The 16,756-nt window shown below is 38.0% G+C and overlaps 1 protein-coding gene across 1 annotated transcript in view; it reads left to right on the forward strand.

The window, feature by feature from the left end:
- ZC3H6 (zinc finger CCCH-type containing 6) overlaps positions 1 to 16,756 on the forward strand; it is a 29,326-nt gene that overhangs the window by 8,787 nt on the left and 3,783 nt on the right. The window contains exons 2-11 of the mRNA XM_032989267.2: positions 3,755 to 3,935; positions 5,304 to 5,429; positions 6,431 to 6,686; positions 8,573 to 8,694; positions 11,087 to 11,203; positions 12,679 to 12,790; positions 13,349 to 13,458; positions 14,267 to 14,520; positions 15,134 to 15,654; positions 15,934 to 16,173. Coding sequence (XP_032845158.1) covers positions 3,755 to 3,935; positions 5,304 to 5,429; positions 6,431 to 6,686; positions 8,573 to 8,694; positions 11,087 to 11,203; positions 12,679 to 12,790; positions 13,349 to 13,458; positions 14,267 to 14,520; positions 15,134 to 15,654; positions 15,934 to 16,173 — 2,039 coding nt within the window. The remainder of the gene's footprint in view (positions 1 to 3,754; positions 3,936 to 5,303; positions 5,430 to 6,430; positions 6,687 to 8,572; positions 8,695 to 11,086; positions 11,204 to 12,678; positions 12,791 to 13,348; positions 13,459 to 14,266; positions 14,521 to 15,133; positions 15,655 to 15,933; positions 16,174 to 16,756) is intronic.

Below are 16,756 nucleotides of genomic sequence, written 5' to 3' on the forward strand. Positions count from 1 at the left end.
AAATTATAATTTTTGACCATTATCTTTTCAAATCATACTTAGCTGGTGTTTGGTTGATTGTGTGTGGTTTTTTCGTTTGTTTTTTTGTTTTGTTTACATTCTTGAAGTTCAGTGCTTGGAAAATTCTAGGATGTTGTGGAAAGAATTTAGGCATTTGGGGATTAGAGGGATTTTGTAATCTTACTTTTGAAATGCAATCCAAAGGATAGTATTACTGAGATTCTGCATGATTGTTTTACCTAGAAAGTTATTAGAGTCCTGGATGCATCCCCGAAGTGTAAATATATGAAGGCAGTTCCCAAAGGAACTGGTAACTGGTAAATACCTTATTTCCCAAAGAGCATTTTCAGTAGGCTTTTTAATTAAGAGGATATTTTAATTGAGTAGACATCCTTGAGAGAGTTTAGCCTATGTTGTCAAAATATGAAAGATTGTTTTTTCTAATAGCTGCAGGTGTTTAATAAATATTTGTATTCTAGTTTCATTAGACACTTTATTAATAAAGTATCTCCTGGAATGATGTGACAAATGCTTTCTTGGGATATTTTATGATGTAATTCAGAATTTGTCAGGGAATGCTGGAGGTAACGGACACCATGGTGAAGACAGGATTGATTTTATTACATATTCTGAAGATCCTTTATTTCTTAAGTTTGGGAGTATCTTGCTGTTAAATTCTCCTTTGTGAGGCAGTGTAAGGATGGTGTATGAGCGGATCTGTGTGAGCACCTTGTAAAAATCACATGAAAAAGAGTTCTGAAGCTGCCTCTGTACTTCACATTTGATGCCCACTTCGTAGTGGGCATACCATTATTATTATTTCTTTCTGTTACTTGTTCAAAAGCTCGCTTCGGCATCATAGCTTCCTACTGTTTTATATTTGCACTAAAAAATAATGTCCTTTTCAAAATGTGTCCAAGTAAACGTTTAAGGCCATAAGCAACACCAGTGACTGCATTTGCAGTGTAGCTTAAGACATAGCAGTTGAGCAGTTTTTCTTCTTTCAAAGTTCCCTTTTGTTTTATTAGCACCTACAGTTGTATTCAGCGTGGTGGAGGGAAGAGCCGTGCCTTTAATGGGCAAGTTTTCTGTGAATTTGTCCCGTACCTTTCTGTGGCTGCTTCTGTCTGTTTCAACAACTGCCTGTGGCAGTAAGTCCTCCAACTTCACTCACTACCTGCCCTGAACTTTCTTTTACTGCCCATCAGTGTGAGTGATTGTCTTTAGATGACACGTTCTGTAGCAGAATCTTTTTTTTTTTTTCTTCCCAGATGAAATCTTTTTATTCCCACTTTTTAATATTTTGACATTTGAAAGCTTCTTACAAGTTTTCCTTCTTTCCAGACCTGTTACTTCATGATACTTAGCAAAACAAAACTATCTGCAATACTTGTCTAGAAGATTTTCTCCTATATTCCAGAGTACTTTTTTCAATTGCTGGACAGGCTAGCTGCCTTTGTGCGTTGCTCTGTGCTCAGAGGCCCCTTCTCAATCATGGAATATAGTGAAGCATCTTCACAAGGCTTGGATGTATATAACTCGTCTTTACGAGATTGCAGTGGGCTGCCACGGGATGATGGGAAAGTGTTGCAGTTGCTGTAGATATGCAGTAGGATCTCACAAATAGTTGAGAATTAAAAGTGAAGAGGTGGTACCTTGAAATGGATGGTTTCCTGAGTTTTTCTCCAAAGCCTTTATGTGAGTCGATAACCTGAGTGTGTGTGGGGGCTTCTAACATTTTTTGGTTGGTTAGTGATTTATAAATGTATCTTGATGGTGGGTTTTTGTTTTGCTTTGTTTTGATTTTGTTTTCTTTTTTGCATTGTAGTTGCTAAGAGCATTTAGTTCTAAGTTGCAGGACATACAAGGTGACAATACAACAGTCATGTCTTCTCCCCTTTTCTTCTCCCTGGCATATCCATTCACTCCTCTTACAAAAAGTCAGGACTTTGGGTTGCTTCTAACTTCTTAACCACTGTTTTTTTTCTGTGGAGACTCAGGTCTTTCACTTCCTGGTGAGTCTTTCCCCCTTCCTACTATTTGCAGTCCTTTAAAGTAGGCAGGGTTGATCATCAGGTTAGCTAATACATTGTGAATAGCAGACTGAGGTGGACAAATTGGAAGGCAATTTAATATAGCCTAATTACTACTTATGTCCTAATACCTTTTGCTGCCCCCAGCACTAGTTTGGTGGTATTGTTTTTCTTTTGTTGTTGTGTTTTTTGTTTTTTTTTTTTTTTTTTAAATATATATATATATATATATAGTTTTCTAGTATCTACAGGCTTCTCTCCTTGCTGCCCACACCATCTGCTGAATCTGATACATTCAGAGAGTGAGGGTTTCAGACACCATAGGACTAATGGCATTTTCAATCAGTCTCCATGTCAGAATTCAGGAGTGAGTTTCTGTAAAATTCCATGATGCCTGCAAAGGCTGAATTCCTGAAGCTGTGGCAGTGTAGAAATAATTATATAGAGCCAATTATAAATGTTTAAAAGCAGTAAATTCTTCCATAACCAAACCCCAGCAAATACCAAATAGTAGAAGGGGAGTTGAGATTGCTTCAGCAGTTATGTCTGAAATAGGGATGAGAAATAGGTTAGTTGGTGTTTTGTCAAAATGTTTCTTTCATGGCAAAATATTTCCAGGGTTGTTATTGTTCGGGTCAGCAGACAAAACTTTAAATAAAGTCTTATGTAATCACAGAAACTTCTTTTCCCTGCTGGTGGAGATAAGGACAAGCCTTTCTGTTACTCAGTCTACAAGCACTTAAAAATGTTGCATTTTGTGTTAGTTTTTGGGGTTTTTTAATCATCCTTTGGTGTTACTCCAGTTTGAAAACACTTGAGACAGTCACATACATACAGAGAAGTTACATTCATATGCATACTGTTCCATTTACAGTATTCATTGATGTATGAAACAGCCCCCTACAAATGTCAGCGTTACAAATTATTTATTTAGCAAATTAGCATCATCAGATGTCTGTTTCATCAGTTTTTAGTTTCTAGCAAATGAAATTCAAATGTTAACTACTAATTTCTTGTTAACTACTACTACTAATTTATTTTGAAGAATCCACCTAATGGCTAAATTAATTCTGCTTTTGCAAATTGCTCATGTCTTTGGCCATTACACCCTAGATACTACAGACCCATCTTTAGTTCCAGGGGCTGCTGTGTTGAAGGAAACGTGTTTGTGTTACTATGCAGTTTTTCCTGTAATGCCCAACCGCTTGTTTTCATTATTGCTACCCTTTAACTGTGTGGTTTCCAGACAGTTTTAATTGCCTTTAATTTTGATCACATCTGTTCTGCAAATACAGCAACATAAAGGCATGTAATTGTAGTAGAGGTATTTCTAGAGGTGGTTAAACTGTCTCTTCATTTTGAAATGTGTTTAAGAGCAGCATAGTGCTTTATATCAAAGCAGGGGGTTTTTTATATAGGTTGGAGAAAACTATGTAAGAAGACCTTTGTTCTGAGAAGTAAAAAAAATACATCATTTAAAAACTTTTTAATTTTGCAGTACAACTCAAGGCCATTTAATGGCTTGCATTCCATTTTTCTTTATGAAAGAAAATTCTAAAATCCTAGTAGTTCTTTGGATGTATTAAAAACGTATATGCACATGCATCGAAATGTAACTGGTAGAAATAAATACTGGGTGTGTTTGTTTTTACTGTGCTGTTGGACAGATGAGATGGATAATAACATGTAATTTTCTTGTATTGATATTTTTCTTCCTACAGAGAAGATGGAGAGCTGGAAGATGGTGAAATAGATGATGCAGCATATGAAGATGTGAAAGAACATGGTACAAAAGGTGATGATAAACAGAAGAATGAAAAAGGACATAGAAAATCACGGAAGAAACGCAAAAAAGAAAAAGAAAAGAAAAAATCAAAAAGGAGAAGACGAGACAAACATAAGGTTAGGAAATGCAAACCAAAATATTGGAGGTGCTTATTTTAATTCCAGGTTTCCAGGTTTAGATAAGGATCCAGGGAATTAGAGAAGAAATCTAAAATGGTTTTATTGCTATTTAGCCATGCTTTGGACTCCGAGTGCAGTTTTTGAGATTCCTATCTTACCAGTGCATTTCAATATTAAATAATTTATTGAAATAGACTTTTGACACATGGAAATGCATATTCACACATTTCAGTCACAGTTTATGTGGACTAAGAGACAATAAATCATTAAATAATCCAGCCATAGCACATTTCAAATGATAGTTTGGAAACTTGTTAGCTTTGCCTAAATGCATTTTCATAAACTTGGCTTTCATCTGTTTATATTGAAAAGAAATACTAAATCAGACTGTGAGTGTAACCATGTTGTTTGTGATATACATATTCATTGAATGATTGTTTATTCCAATATTTCTTTTAATAGCAGTTTACAAAATAGTGACATTTATGAGCATTTTACTCTTTGCCTTTGTTAATCATTGTGGTAGTTCCAACACGAAAGGCCTAAGTATTAAACCACTTCTCAAATTGTTTAAATCTTAAGCAGCAGGGTAAGTTAAGCTCTGGCCACTGACAAAGGTAATGGTAGCTGAACCACAGAGAGTGAGAGTTTTTTAGGATAAGAGGCAAAATGTAAATCTACAGTTTCACTTTTTGTGCTAATTATCATATTTATGGAAAGAAAAGATTTCAGGCTAGTTAAGTGAATTCTTCAGTAAAGTTCATTAAGATAATGCTTCTATTATATATTTTAATCAACTTACATAAACGCAAGAAGTTCACAAAATTTTAACCGAGAAAATTAAACCTGATAGTAATTCTCTAAAAATTACAGAAATATGGTATTCTGGTATAGTTTCACCTCTAAATTTTCTGCAAAACAATACATCTAAATAAACCACTTGTAACGCCATAATGCCGAGTTTTCTCCCAGCAGGAAATGACAGGATGCTAATCATTTCTATGGTCATATTCAAGTTTCTAGCCATCTCCCAGATTTGTTAGCCTTCCAGCAGCATCCCTGCTATGTCGCAAAGAAGCAGGGCTTGGAGAGCCATAGGAAGCTGATACAACCCAGAGAAACTGCATAGCACTCAATGTTTACATTTGGAAGCCTCATCAGATCAGCTCTCTTTCTCTGATAAAAAGAGTGGGTCATCAAGGAATGTGTTTTCTTTAGCTTCCCCCAAAAGCAGAAGTTTGTGAGAGCTAAGAAAATATTTTCATTTATTAGGCTAATGCTTCGTTTAAGTTCATATACAGCAGATCAGTTACACAGGGAATTATATAACAACCTTTGAGAGAGCTATTTTCTTCTTTTTTTCAGCATAACTCCCCTTCCAGTGATGACAGTTCAGACTACAGCCATGACTCTGATATTGAGCGTACAGAAAGACCACATAAAAAGAGTAGCAGCTCTTCATACAGAGATTATGATTCTTCGTTCAGTCAGGTAGTATTTTTTTAGACTGACTTCTCATGCCTTTAGGTGTAATTTAAAAAACACAGATGTAAATGATGCGATTTTTGAAGGCTGACTTGATCACAGTGCCCATCCTCACAGATTTTAGGAAGCACATATAGTTCCCATCTCCTTGGGTAGATTTCCAAATGCAAAGCATTATCTGTGGCATGAATGTAGGTGGTGTAAACAAGCCAGATACCTTGATGGAATTAAAAATAATATCTTTATTATTGCCTGCATTGAATTTAGACGGTACTAAGAGGAAACGGCTCTTGAAAAATCACCTTTAAATATCTAGAGTTGATTCTATTTTCTGATAGTTTAGTTTGTCCTGGCTTCTCTCAGTCTATGCAGCTTGATAGCCCTCCTGAGACCACTGGGTAAGATAGAATGCTATTATCCACAGCTGCAGTAGGGCAGCTAGAGGCTTGAGAAAGCTTCAGAGGAGAGGAGACTTTTCCTTTTAGCCTGATACTGTTCCAGAAACCTCTAAGCCAGCCTAATTTATTAACAAACTGAAGAAATGGGAGAAGGGACAGTGCTGGCTTAGAAGTGGCCATAAGCAGTATTACGTCCTGACTGACAGAGACAGGACAGGTTGAATCATCTGTGTCTGAGATCGTCCGGATGTGGAGATCATGAATGGAAAAAATTTATTTTAATCATAGTTCATCTAAGTAGCACTTAGAACACTTAGAACTGCATTTGTTAAAATGCTTTGTCAACCTCACTGAAAAGTTTTCTGGAGTATAGATGCTGATGCTGTTCTTTTTTATCTTTTTTCCAATTTTGATGCATTCAGAATCAAAAGTAGTAATTACACAGTGAAAATCAGTTTTTCAGTAATATTATTGATGCTTGTTTGTGCAGATCTGGTAGACAGCATGGCAATAAAACAGCGTAAAAACAATTGGTTTTGTAGACCAGCTTGGAGGGGTGTTTTTTGAAATATTGAGTTGCTTCTAAACAATGCAATCCCTTTCATACAGCATGGACATGTGTCAGGAAATTACATGAGTTCACAGAAAATGCAACATAAAAAAAATGTAAAAAGTAAGGAGTATGATGACTACAGTCACTACAGTGATGAAAACTTTGGTAATTATAATGAGGAAGAAAAGGATGAAGATTTTGCTGATCAGCTTAAACAATACAGGCAAGCTAAAGAGACTTCCAGTACTGATTTAGGACCTCCATTCCCGAAAGAGCCTGTGAAAAAGCAGGGGATGAAAGGGATCCAGAAAGGTAAGATAATTTGTATTGTTAACTGTAGTACTGGATGGTGGCAGCAGTTGTGTCATGTATCATTTCAGGATGTTTGTATTGAGAGCTGAATGATGAAAGCTGCCAGTGGTGGCCTTACTATGAGCTTGCAGTCTCCCATCAGTGAGTGGTAACACTGCTCATCGGGAAGGAATAATATCATATGGTTGCACTGATGCATATATTGAAGAAAAAGATCAAGCATTGGGTAATATATATGTAGTAAATGAATAAAACTCTATTAAGGAGCCTAGATCTTTGTTGTATAACCGCTTGAGTAAGAAATCATAGGGCTCTAAAGTGTCTTTCTGGTGTAGTTCATGAAAGTCTGAAATGGGACTTGATTGGAGGGGGGAGCGGAATGTAAATATGTGAATTCCAAAACATAATTTAAGCCAAAATATTAAGTACCTAGAAATTTTGATAGATGCCTGAACACTTACATCGGTACACGCCCCAAGTATGCTGGTATCCTTCTATTTTTCTTTTCACAACTTTTCTTGCATTCAAAGTTGGGCCGATACAGATGCTGGTGAAAAAGTATTCCTCTTAAGCAACGTATTCCTGAAAGAATCCTGCTGCCCTTATTTCATGCCTTACTTATATAAGCCAAGTTACGCAAGCATTCTTGTTTGCACCTGTCATTTGGTGTCTGATCACTTACCATTGTTATGCAATTCACTGAGCCAGCTTACAGCTCTGTATTATGAAGGGACTTCTGACTCTCTGGTCATCTTGCATGACTGCATATTGCCCTGGGGTGTGGAAGGGTAGGCAGTGGAGATGCTGTGTGCTGTTGATAGAGATAGTCTGATCTACCATCTAGAAATGCTTAACTTGTTCTCATCCCTTTTTCTATGAGATCGAGTTCTCATTTCAGAAGCTGTTAATTCAGTTTGCAGAATTTTCACCCTTTAATCATGGCTAAAAGTTTGTCTCCTAGGCAAAATTTGATCAGCGTTTTGTATGACAGTATGAATACCTTAGTAGTCCTTGTGAAAATACGTTGTTACACAAAGGTAGTAAGCTGTCTTTCATTAACTACAGTGAGGATTTATTGTGTTCTGGTTTGATTCACAATAAAAGAAATTGGCAAAAGGTTGGCAGAGTCTTTTTAGCTGAGACAAGAATGGCTTTTTCATGTGCTGCTTGGCAATACTGCTTCAAAATCTGTCTGCAAGTCATGTGAGGTGAAGTCAAGGTGTTTTCAATGGAATCAGCCTTGCTGTCATGGGGTAGCTGCCACCTGAAGCGGGTATGATGTCTGCAAAACTTTCTAACTGGTTTTCTTTGGTTTTAAATTGATGAGAAAGCAGATATTTTGCCTCTGGTTTTAGTTGAGACCATGGTTTCTCTGGCATGCTGCTGGCTGGATAATTACTGTATTGAGGCTTCCAAACAGTTACCGTTAAAGGTTTTTAGATTCAAAGCTGTTCTGTCATATTTCTTAGGTTATGATCTCAGGTTTCCTGCATGTGACAATGAAGAATGCACACACACCTGGGCGCCTGTTGTACTGGTTAGTCCTGTGTTCAGAAAGTGACCAAACAGCACAAAATATTTTAAGTGTTTGGGCAGGTTAGAAGTGACATGTCTGCGCTTCTAATTGCGAGATGCTGCTTTGAACAAGATTAATTTTATATTTGGTTTGTCAGTCAGCTATTGATTTGAAGAGCTTTTCAAAGAGTAGGCAGTTGCACAGAATTACAATTGGCTGGTGTGGTTTTACTTGAGATTCAAGATAGTATTTTGGAATTCAGACTGCAAAAAGGTAGATATTTGTTAGAGTTGTCTGTATTTGACGTCACTAGATAACCATTTTTCTTTACTTTCTGAGGCCATTTAAAGAGATCATTGCTGTTTTTCAGGTATTTCTCCGAGAGGTAATAATTACAATGTTGGTCGAGGGCGTGGAATGCAAAAGAAATTGAAGCGTAAAGATCGTGGAAGAGGAAGAGGGGGCAATAAAGGATCTGATGGCTTTCATGAGGTACATGGAATTAAAGTTGAATTCCTAATGTAATTGTTTCAAACTGGATGCTTTGTTTTAACAGAAGAGTATTCAAAAATATGTATCTTTGAACTTTTTTCTTTTATGTAGAAAATTACTAGAGTTTTCCGACACTTGATGTACAAATTTTAGTTGATAACTTAAGCTAAGGCACAGTTTTCTTGGTTTTCTTGGAAATACTAAAAACTAGCAGAAAGTGGTTTATGATCTTTGGTTTTGAATAGTGCATGAACTTCAATGTTAACTATATCTGAAGTAAGATGTTTTGCTACTACCAGTTCACCTCACGTTTTTTTGGTAAAGCAAATGCACATCTTTTTCCAGTTTCCATCTGAACTGTGAAGAATTCTCCTCTTTCCATAGCTGTGACTGTGGAAATGGCAATACACGTGACCTTGGCTTTCATGTAGTACTTCTTTGCACAAGAATTTGAGAAAACACAGTGTTCAGTATTGCTGCAGTATTTGTAAATTTCTCACTCCAATCTTCATTTAAATGAAAAGCAACACAAAATTGATGATTAATGGATCAAATCCATCCACGGCTGAAAAACATAATTTAAGCCAAATCATATTTAAGTCTATATACTGCAACTGAAATGTCTGTGGTTCTCCTCCCTCCTGCACACGGCTGGCTTCTGGCTGGTGTGATGATGTGTGATTCAGCCACGTTAATTTTTCCCCATGTCCTCCAGCTGCCCTAACTCTCTGGGACTCCTGGGTGGTCCCGATCAGATTTTCCTTTCCCTGCCCTGTGTGTGGGAGCGAAAAGGGCAGCTGTTTGATCTGTTAGGACCATGCCTTCTTTATAGGACTCCTCCTTCCTGCCACTGTAGAAAGTGCCTTGTCCCCAGCCCTGTCTTCCAAGCTGTGGGGAAGGGAGGAGGCAGCTGCAGGCAGGTCCCAGCAGGCCAAAACCAAAAAGCTGGGCTCCTGGCTGCAGCAGAATAACGAATTCTGTGCTATGGGTGCTGAGCTGTGTGGTGTGGAGGGGTAATTGCCGAGAGTCCTGAGCCGCATGGTGACGTCCCTGGGATTCTTGGGGACACGGTGGGAGAGTTTCAGCCTTCCTTGGACCATTGTTTCCAGTGCTTTGAGGTGTGGGATGGTCACTGATTTGCAGTGCTCCCAGAGAGACTTGGAGCATCGCGTCTATGTGATATTTGCATTAACCATGAAGAGGATCAGTTATTAGATTCAAAGATGCTTTGTCTGAAGCTGCTTAGACTTCTCTGTGTTTAGATTTAATGTAGAAAATGGGTCTTGACTGAGCCAGGGGTGATGTTTCTAGCTCGAAGATTTCTGCTTCTCAATGTCAACAAAATCCGCAAATTGTTCTTAGTGTTAATGTTTTGTGACGTTGCTTAATCTGCTGAGCAAAATGAGACCAGATGCTTGGTGTGCTAGTGCTCATGTGCGCTTACAATGCAGTGTGAGAACTCTGGAGAACCACATCCATTCCGTTTCAGAAGTTCCTACTCAGCAGTCAGATCCCTGCTCATATTTTTTTGAAAATGGGAAAAGCCTGTTTCCCTCTGTCATCAGCTCAGTAAGCAACCACCAAGCACTGCAAAGAGGACATTTTCTGCTATCCTCTGTTGCAGTGTCACACACAGCAGTTTCTTAAAGGCCATCGACTTCCATGACATCGTTAGCTCTGCCGGGCCCCTCAGCACACGTCCTAGACACTCTAGTTGGAGGAGTTCAGCGTGATTTCTTTAGTTTATCTCAAGTGCAGGTGCCACATGGCAGTCAAATCCTAAGAGGGAACGATTATTTGCCTCACTGGGTACATAATCTTACATGTTAGGTCATGAGTGAATTGTGCTTCCTCTCTGCTTTGCCTCATGCTATAAGCAAACAGGTTATTAAAAGGGAGAAAAAAGAAGGTAGGTAATGTGGAGATAGCAATCACGTGAGAAGCACGTGGGGAGGAAGGATTGGCAAAGTATAGCCTTGTGGCTAAGGTGGTGGTCTGGAAGCTTGGCTGATGACTCGACTCCTGGCTGTCTGCAGAGATGCCCTTAATCAGGGTGGCTGGCACTGACTTGATGGGTGCCCAGGAGTCAGCCTGGCTTTCCAGCATTGTCAAATGAAGTGTGAGATACTTTGGCCATTCAGTGAAGTTATTTGTGTCTGTTGTATTGTAAGAAATTTCTGGTTTGGTTGCATTTATAGAAAAGACTCTGTATTAAAACAGCTAAGAAAAATAATTTGTATTTAACTTTACTTTGAGCTGGGGGTATAATAAGAACTTAAATTATGGTGTAGTTAATCACATTTAGGGGTAACTAGTGCACCAAGTATGCTTTAATATTTTTGCACCTGTGCTTAATAAGTAAGCATCAGCAGGATGTTAATTTTTCTTACAGGACGGAAAACCAGTGAAGAAATGGGTTAATATGAGTCAGGAGTTCATAAATCAGCATACAGTGGAACACAAAGGCAAACAAATTTGTAAATACTTCCTTGAAGGGAGGTGTATTAAGGTAATTATGCACTGTATCTGTCAGTCTGTTTTTGGTGTGAGGAAGGGGGGAAGATGCTCTGTTCTTACTTACTTCAGCAGATGCAAAGAGAACTTGTATGTTGAAACGCGGTGTTTTGATTACTAATGTTTTGAGTGTTTATAGATAAATGCCAACAGAAGTACTTGTGGAAAAATATCCCCTTCTGTTACACATTTTGATTTGTAACAAATGCTTTTAAAAATGATTGTGTTTGCTTATTAGTATATACAGTAAAAACATCTGTGATAGTATCATAAACTTACACTATGTATCATATGTAAATATACATCAAATTTTACAAGTATGGAATCTGTAAATAGGCAATGATTTCTGAATATATTAGATTATTTATCTTTTATGTGCTGTTGCTAATTTTGAAACATTGAAGGAATTGCTTAATTATGCTAAATTATTTCTCTCTCTAAAGTAAAAAGTGGGGTTGTAGTAATAGTCGCCCTACCAAAGAATCATCTTCCTTCAGCCAGCAAGTGGAAGGCAGCAGAAAGAAGAGAATGCTATTCAGAGCAGTCAGCTTTCAAGCAAAAGCCCTAGCAAGACAGTCCCTTATTATTTAAAAAAAAATTTCTATTGCTTAATTTTGAAGCTTATGCTGCTGTGGAGTTGAATCCTCTGATGTCAGACTAGTTCAGTCAGTTATAAAACACTTAAGAAAAGCTGCATGCTTCTCGAATAAGTGAGTGTGTCATTTATATTTAGTTCCTCTGTGTATTTAGAGATAAAACATTTTCTACTTCTTTTTCAAATAGTTAAAGGTGAAAATTAGTATGCTTTTTTCCAAACTGGGAGGGGGATTGAAATCAATGCATTTGTTGCTGCCTTGATATATTTTATTATGCTGTGTTCAGTAAAATAAGTATTTACTGCCACCTTCAGTTTTAAAACAACTTAGTGTATTTTTCATGAAAATAAATACAAAAATATGAAAAAAATCCCTCTCTAACAAAGTAATCCTAATGTATAACATGATACGGTTGATCTAAACTTGGTATTATTTGGACTCTATTTTTCCAACATGGGAGAGTCTTAATACCTTGCTTGTTGGACTTTAAGTTCTCCCACACATCCTTAAAACAGAATTGGATTTTCCGATCAAATGCATAATTGTTTATATGGAAAATAATTTCAGTAAATTGTTTAAATGCCTTTTAAAATGCTAGTTGCTAGGTGGAGACAGAGAAGAGAACTGGTACTGTAAGATAAGACCAGCTTGTTTTCTGTGACCACTGCATATATTCTTTGTATGTCGATTCAGGAATTCTCTGTGCCCAGGCCACCCTATACACAATTTTTGAGGGACATGTTTATAACACAGTTATGTGTTAGTAAAGATAAAAGTTCATATTCAGCTAAGGAGGATGTTTTTCTTTAAATGTGAAATGGAATTACTCAGCATTTCAGACTGGTAATATTTTTTCTCGTTTTCTTATTTATAGGGAGAGCAGTGTAAATTTGATCATGATGCAGAGATTGAAAAGAAGAAGGAAATTTGCAAGTTTTACATACAGGGTTACTGTACCAAAGGAGAGAACTGCATTTATTTGCACAATATCCTTTTAAAACAAAAAACATTTGAATTAAAACAAAAGTTTACATTTACTCTTAATTGATGTGGTTTTTAAGTGTAGCTATTTCTTTTCTTAAGAGACGATACCAAAGACTGTGTAGAGTTACTACAAGAAGAGTATGTTTCTGCTCAGGTAGTTGGTTTTAAGGCTTTTTAATGTTTTAAAAGATAAAACCCCTTGAAGTTAGATGGATTTTTCCACATACTTCAAAAACCCTGATCTGTTTTGATTTGTTATAAAGGACTTGTGTTTTATTCTGGAATTGAGACCTTCATCTTTTTAATAGCAATTTTAGAATCAAGTAAAAAATAACATTAAGGCCAACGTAATGTAATTATTAGTAGAATGTTAAATGAAGCATTCTACTAATGTAGGAGGTAAGTTGGTCATTAGCTTTAAAAATTCTTAAGATATTGCTTTGGAAAGATGAAGTACTGGTGAAGAACTGAAAGATAGTTGACAGCTGAATTACATCAACTTGCCAAACAGTGCAAACTAGAAATCAGCCTTTGTTAGGAATCCTTAATACATTGCTTACATGAATTCCCTTGCAAGTTCTACCATACAGGAGCAAAATGCTATCAAGGAGATAAGTGCAAATTTTCTCATGCTCCCCTGACTGCAGAAACAAAAGAGCTGTTGGATAAGGTGAGCAATTTGTAGTCTGTAAACGTAAAGTTTGTTGCTAAAATGAATGGGGGGGGTGGGTTTGCTGGAAATTTCTGAGAGATTCTTGGGGAGTGTGTTGGTAAACACGAACAGTGTTAAACTTCCCTGTTGCTCTTCAGCATGGTAAGTCTGTGACGAAGGTTAATAACAGGAATTCCCCTTGCCTTCAGTTATGCAGGTTATTTTTTGCCATATCAGACTCATTTGTTTTCACAACACATGTTTCTGCCCATTAACTTTTATTTGTGACCCTTTCTGTGGAAATCTGCATGTACTCTATTACAAGAAGTGTGCCTTTTAGGTCGTCTACCTTTAGCTGTGTAGAAGTTAGGTATCATCTGACTTCTGCACTCAGGGTGGAGAGAGGAATGAGGTGCCTCCTCTGAATGATTCATGAAATCCTGACGTTTGTTTTAAGTAGGATATTCGTGTGTCTCTCTCCAGTTACTATATGACAGGCCTTAGCAGAAAAATGATGTGAATTTAACGCTAGCAACATCATGAATCTTCAGTTAAGTCCTTCAGCTTCTGTCACTTAAAATTACTGTTTGAAGGAAATGGACTTGTGTGAAATTGTCCCTTCCTGACTACAGGACGAGTTTTCTTCTTGGCAGTGAATCGGTGTCCTGCAAAACAAGTAGTAATAGATTTGTAATTTGTCTGAGTTTGATGTCAATATATAGTAGTGTTGTAGCAGGTAATTATATTTAAATGGAAGGTGCAAGACTAAATTGAATTGCATATACTGCAAAATTTATGGAGTGTTTGCTGCGTTGTTTTGTTCTAGGTTTTGAATACTGAGGAGGAACCACAAAATGAAGATGAGAAAGAACTGGAGGAGCTCAGAAAGCGTGGCATAGTTCCTCTCCCTAAGCCACCCCCAGGTGTTGGACTTCTGCCAACCCCGCCAGAGCAATATCCGTTTTCTGAGTCTGACATAGAAAATTATCAAGATCCTTCAGGAGAATATAAGAAAATTCCTTCTCTTTTTGAAATAGTTGTGAAGCCTACTGTGGATTTAGCACACAAAATTGGAAAAAAGTACGTTTCAGAATTTTGTGTAGAACTCTCCTTAAAACATGGCTGCATAAATATTCAAAGAGTTCTTTTTGTTTCTGTTAGAAGTATTTACTCTTCTGAGTGTATTGCTAAGTTAATGATCTGTCAGATACTGGCTATTATTTACTTACGTAATGCTTTCCACAGAAGACAACTTACTGAGCCTTGACCTTCCAGAAAGTCACTCTGTTGGCTCTTGTTTGGGCTCTGTGCTTGCCTTGCCTATCTCTGTTTGCAGTTTGAGCAAAGTTTGTTCTCTTCTAGAGTCTTTTTATAGTTAGCTTTTTCTTGACCGAAGCCAATGGACTCTCCTGGTGAAGGCTGTTGGCCTAGGGATGTTTAAAACTCTGAAGTTGCAGCAAATGTCCAGTTCTTCATGTGCTGATATTGGAAAAATGTTCTCCTTTCAGACAAGCTCTGTCACATGTCATGAATGCATATCGTTACTCTCCTTGAAAATTATTTCGCTTCTTTCAGATTTTTATCTAGTTTAAGAACAGACATCTGTAAGAGTGAGGAGGGGGAGAAGATAGCTAGTAGGCTGTTGATCTTTGTAGGTGCAAAGTTTGATTCACTAATTTTCTTTTGCCTACAGGCCACCAACCTTCTATAACAGTGCATCACCACCAAGACCACCATTTCAGGGAAATGACCCTCATTCTCAGCATATGTATAATCCAGGTTCAAGTCCAGGGCCGGGACCCGGCATGTCACAAGGACATAACGGGCCACCAATGCACCCAGGCTCTCCTGGGCATCATCCATGCGCGGGGCCTCAAGGCCCAGGAATGCCGCAGAGTCCTCCTATGCAGGGTGTTCCACCAGGCTTCCTCGGACCACAGAACCAGACTGGTATGCCTATGCAAGGGCAGCAAGGTGGTCCACCTCTCACACCACCGGGTCTCGGTGGATCTTACAATGCCCCAGGAGTTCAAGGACATATGGTGAATATGCCAAGAGAGAATCATTGTCCTCCGGGGCCACAGTACCAGCAGATTCCCGGTGAACGGCAGCCCAATATGAATTATGAGCCTATTCAGAACCCAGCTGATTTCTATGACAATTACTATTCTCATCAAGCCGTACATAACTTCCAGCCAGCGAATAACTCTGGTGGTAAGGACATTTAAAGATTGTTGTTCCTTCATAGGGTGCTTTGCAGTTGTGTGGTATTAAAACATCGTGGCTTCAAAGCTGAGAAGCTGAAAGAATTTGGAATAGAAAGCCAGACCTCCTGGAATATCTTCAGTGTGTAGACTTTTTCATCTGATGCTTTCTAGTTGTGTAATATAAGTTACATTAGTTTTGCTTGATTGTATTTTATGTTTTATCTCCTCTGCTGTAAAAGCTTGTAAAGGGTGGGTGCTAACTGTTGGGTTTTTTTTTGTGCTGCAGATGGAACATGGCACGGAGAATTTACGGATCACCAGGCTCACCTCATGGCTCAAGAGCCACATCAAGGTGGAAGCGAGTCAGACTGCATGGGTAGCCATATGGGCCATAAATCAGGCATTAATGTGCCGGATTTTCTTCCGGCAATGCAGAAAGCCCTTTATGTAAGACTTAGTCAAAAGCATCAAAGGGATGGAGACTCTGTCAGCAGCCAGGGTCAGAGGGCAATGAGCAAAGACGAAGGTAAAGATGATTTTGTTAGAGTTCTGAACATACTTAATGACCATGTATTAGCCTGGAACAAATCTGTTGACTTGTATTTTCATCCTGTTACTGCTCACAGCTATTGTGATTGTGCAAGTACCAACTCAAATAATATTTTCAGCTGAATATACTTGCTTTCCTTCCCAGCTTGTTCCAGGGTTTTAGTATACCCTTAGTCGCTGCATTCCAGTTCCAGGTAGAGAGATCTGTGGATAATTTTTGGATATGGTTTGCACTCTTAAAAGGTTCTGTTGTTGATAACTCAATTACTTAAAATCCCTGATTGAAACGGAAAGGTCATTATTTCTAACTGCCAGTACTGCAAGTGCATCTTAAACTCTGTTTATTCGGTTGTGCCTCTTGATTTCTTCTGCATATTCTGTTTCTCTAGAGGAGTATTTTTGCCTCTGATATCTGAAATTTGCAGTGTTTAATCTGAGTCTGTATTCTGTAACCTGGACAATGGAGAGCAGTAAGCCTGCTGATCAGACTGAGACACACAGAGCATGTTTGTCCCTTGGCCTGCTCCCTGCTGCTACCTCTTCTGAGGCTGCTAGGTTAT

The sequence above is a fragment of the Tyto alba genome, unplaced genomic scaffold, assembly GCF_018691265.1.
Source record: "Tyto alba isolate M040663 unplaced genomic scaffold, T.alba_DEE_v4.0 Super-Scaffold_16, whole genome shotgun sequence".
Taxonomy (NCBI): domain Eukaryota; kingdom Metazoa; phylum Chordata; class Aves; order Strigiformes; family Tytonidae; genus Tyto; species Tyto alba.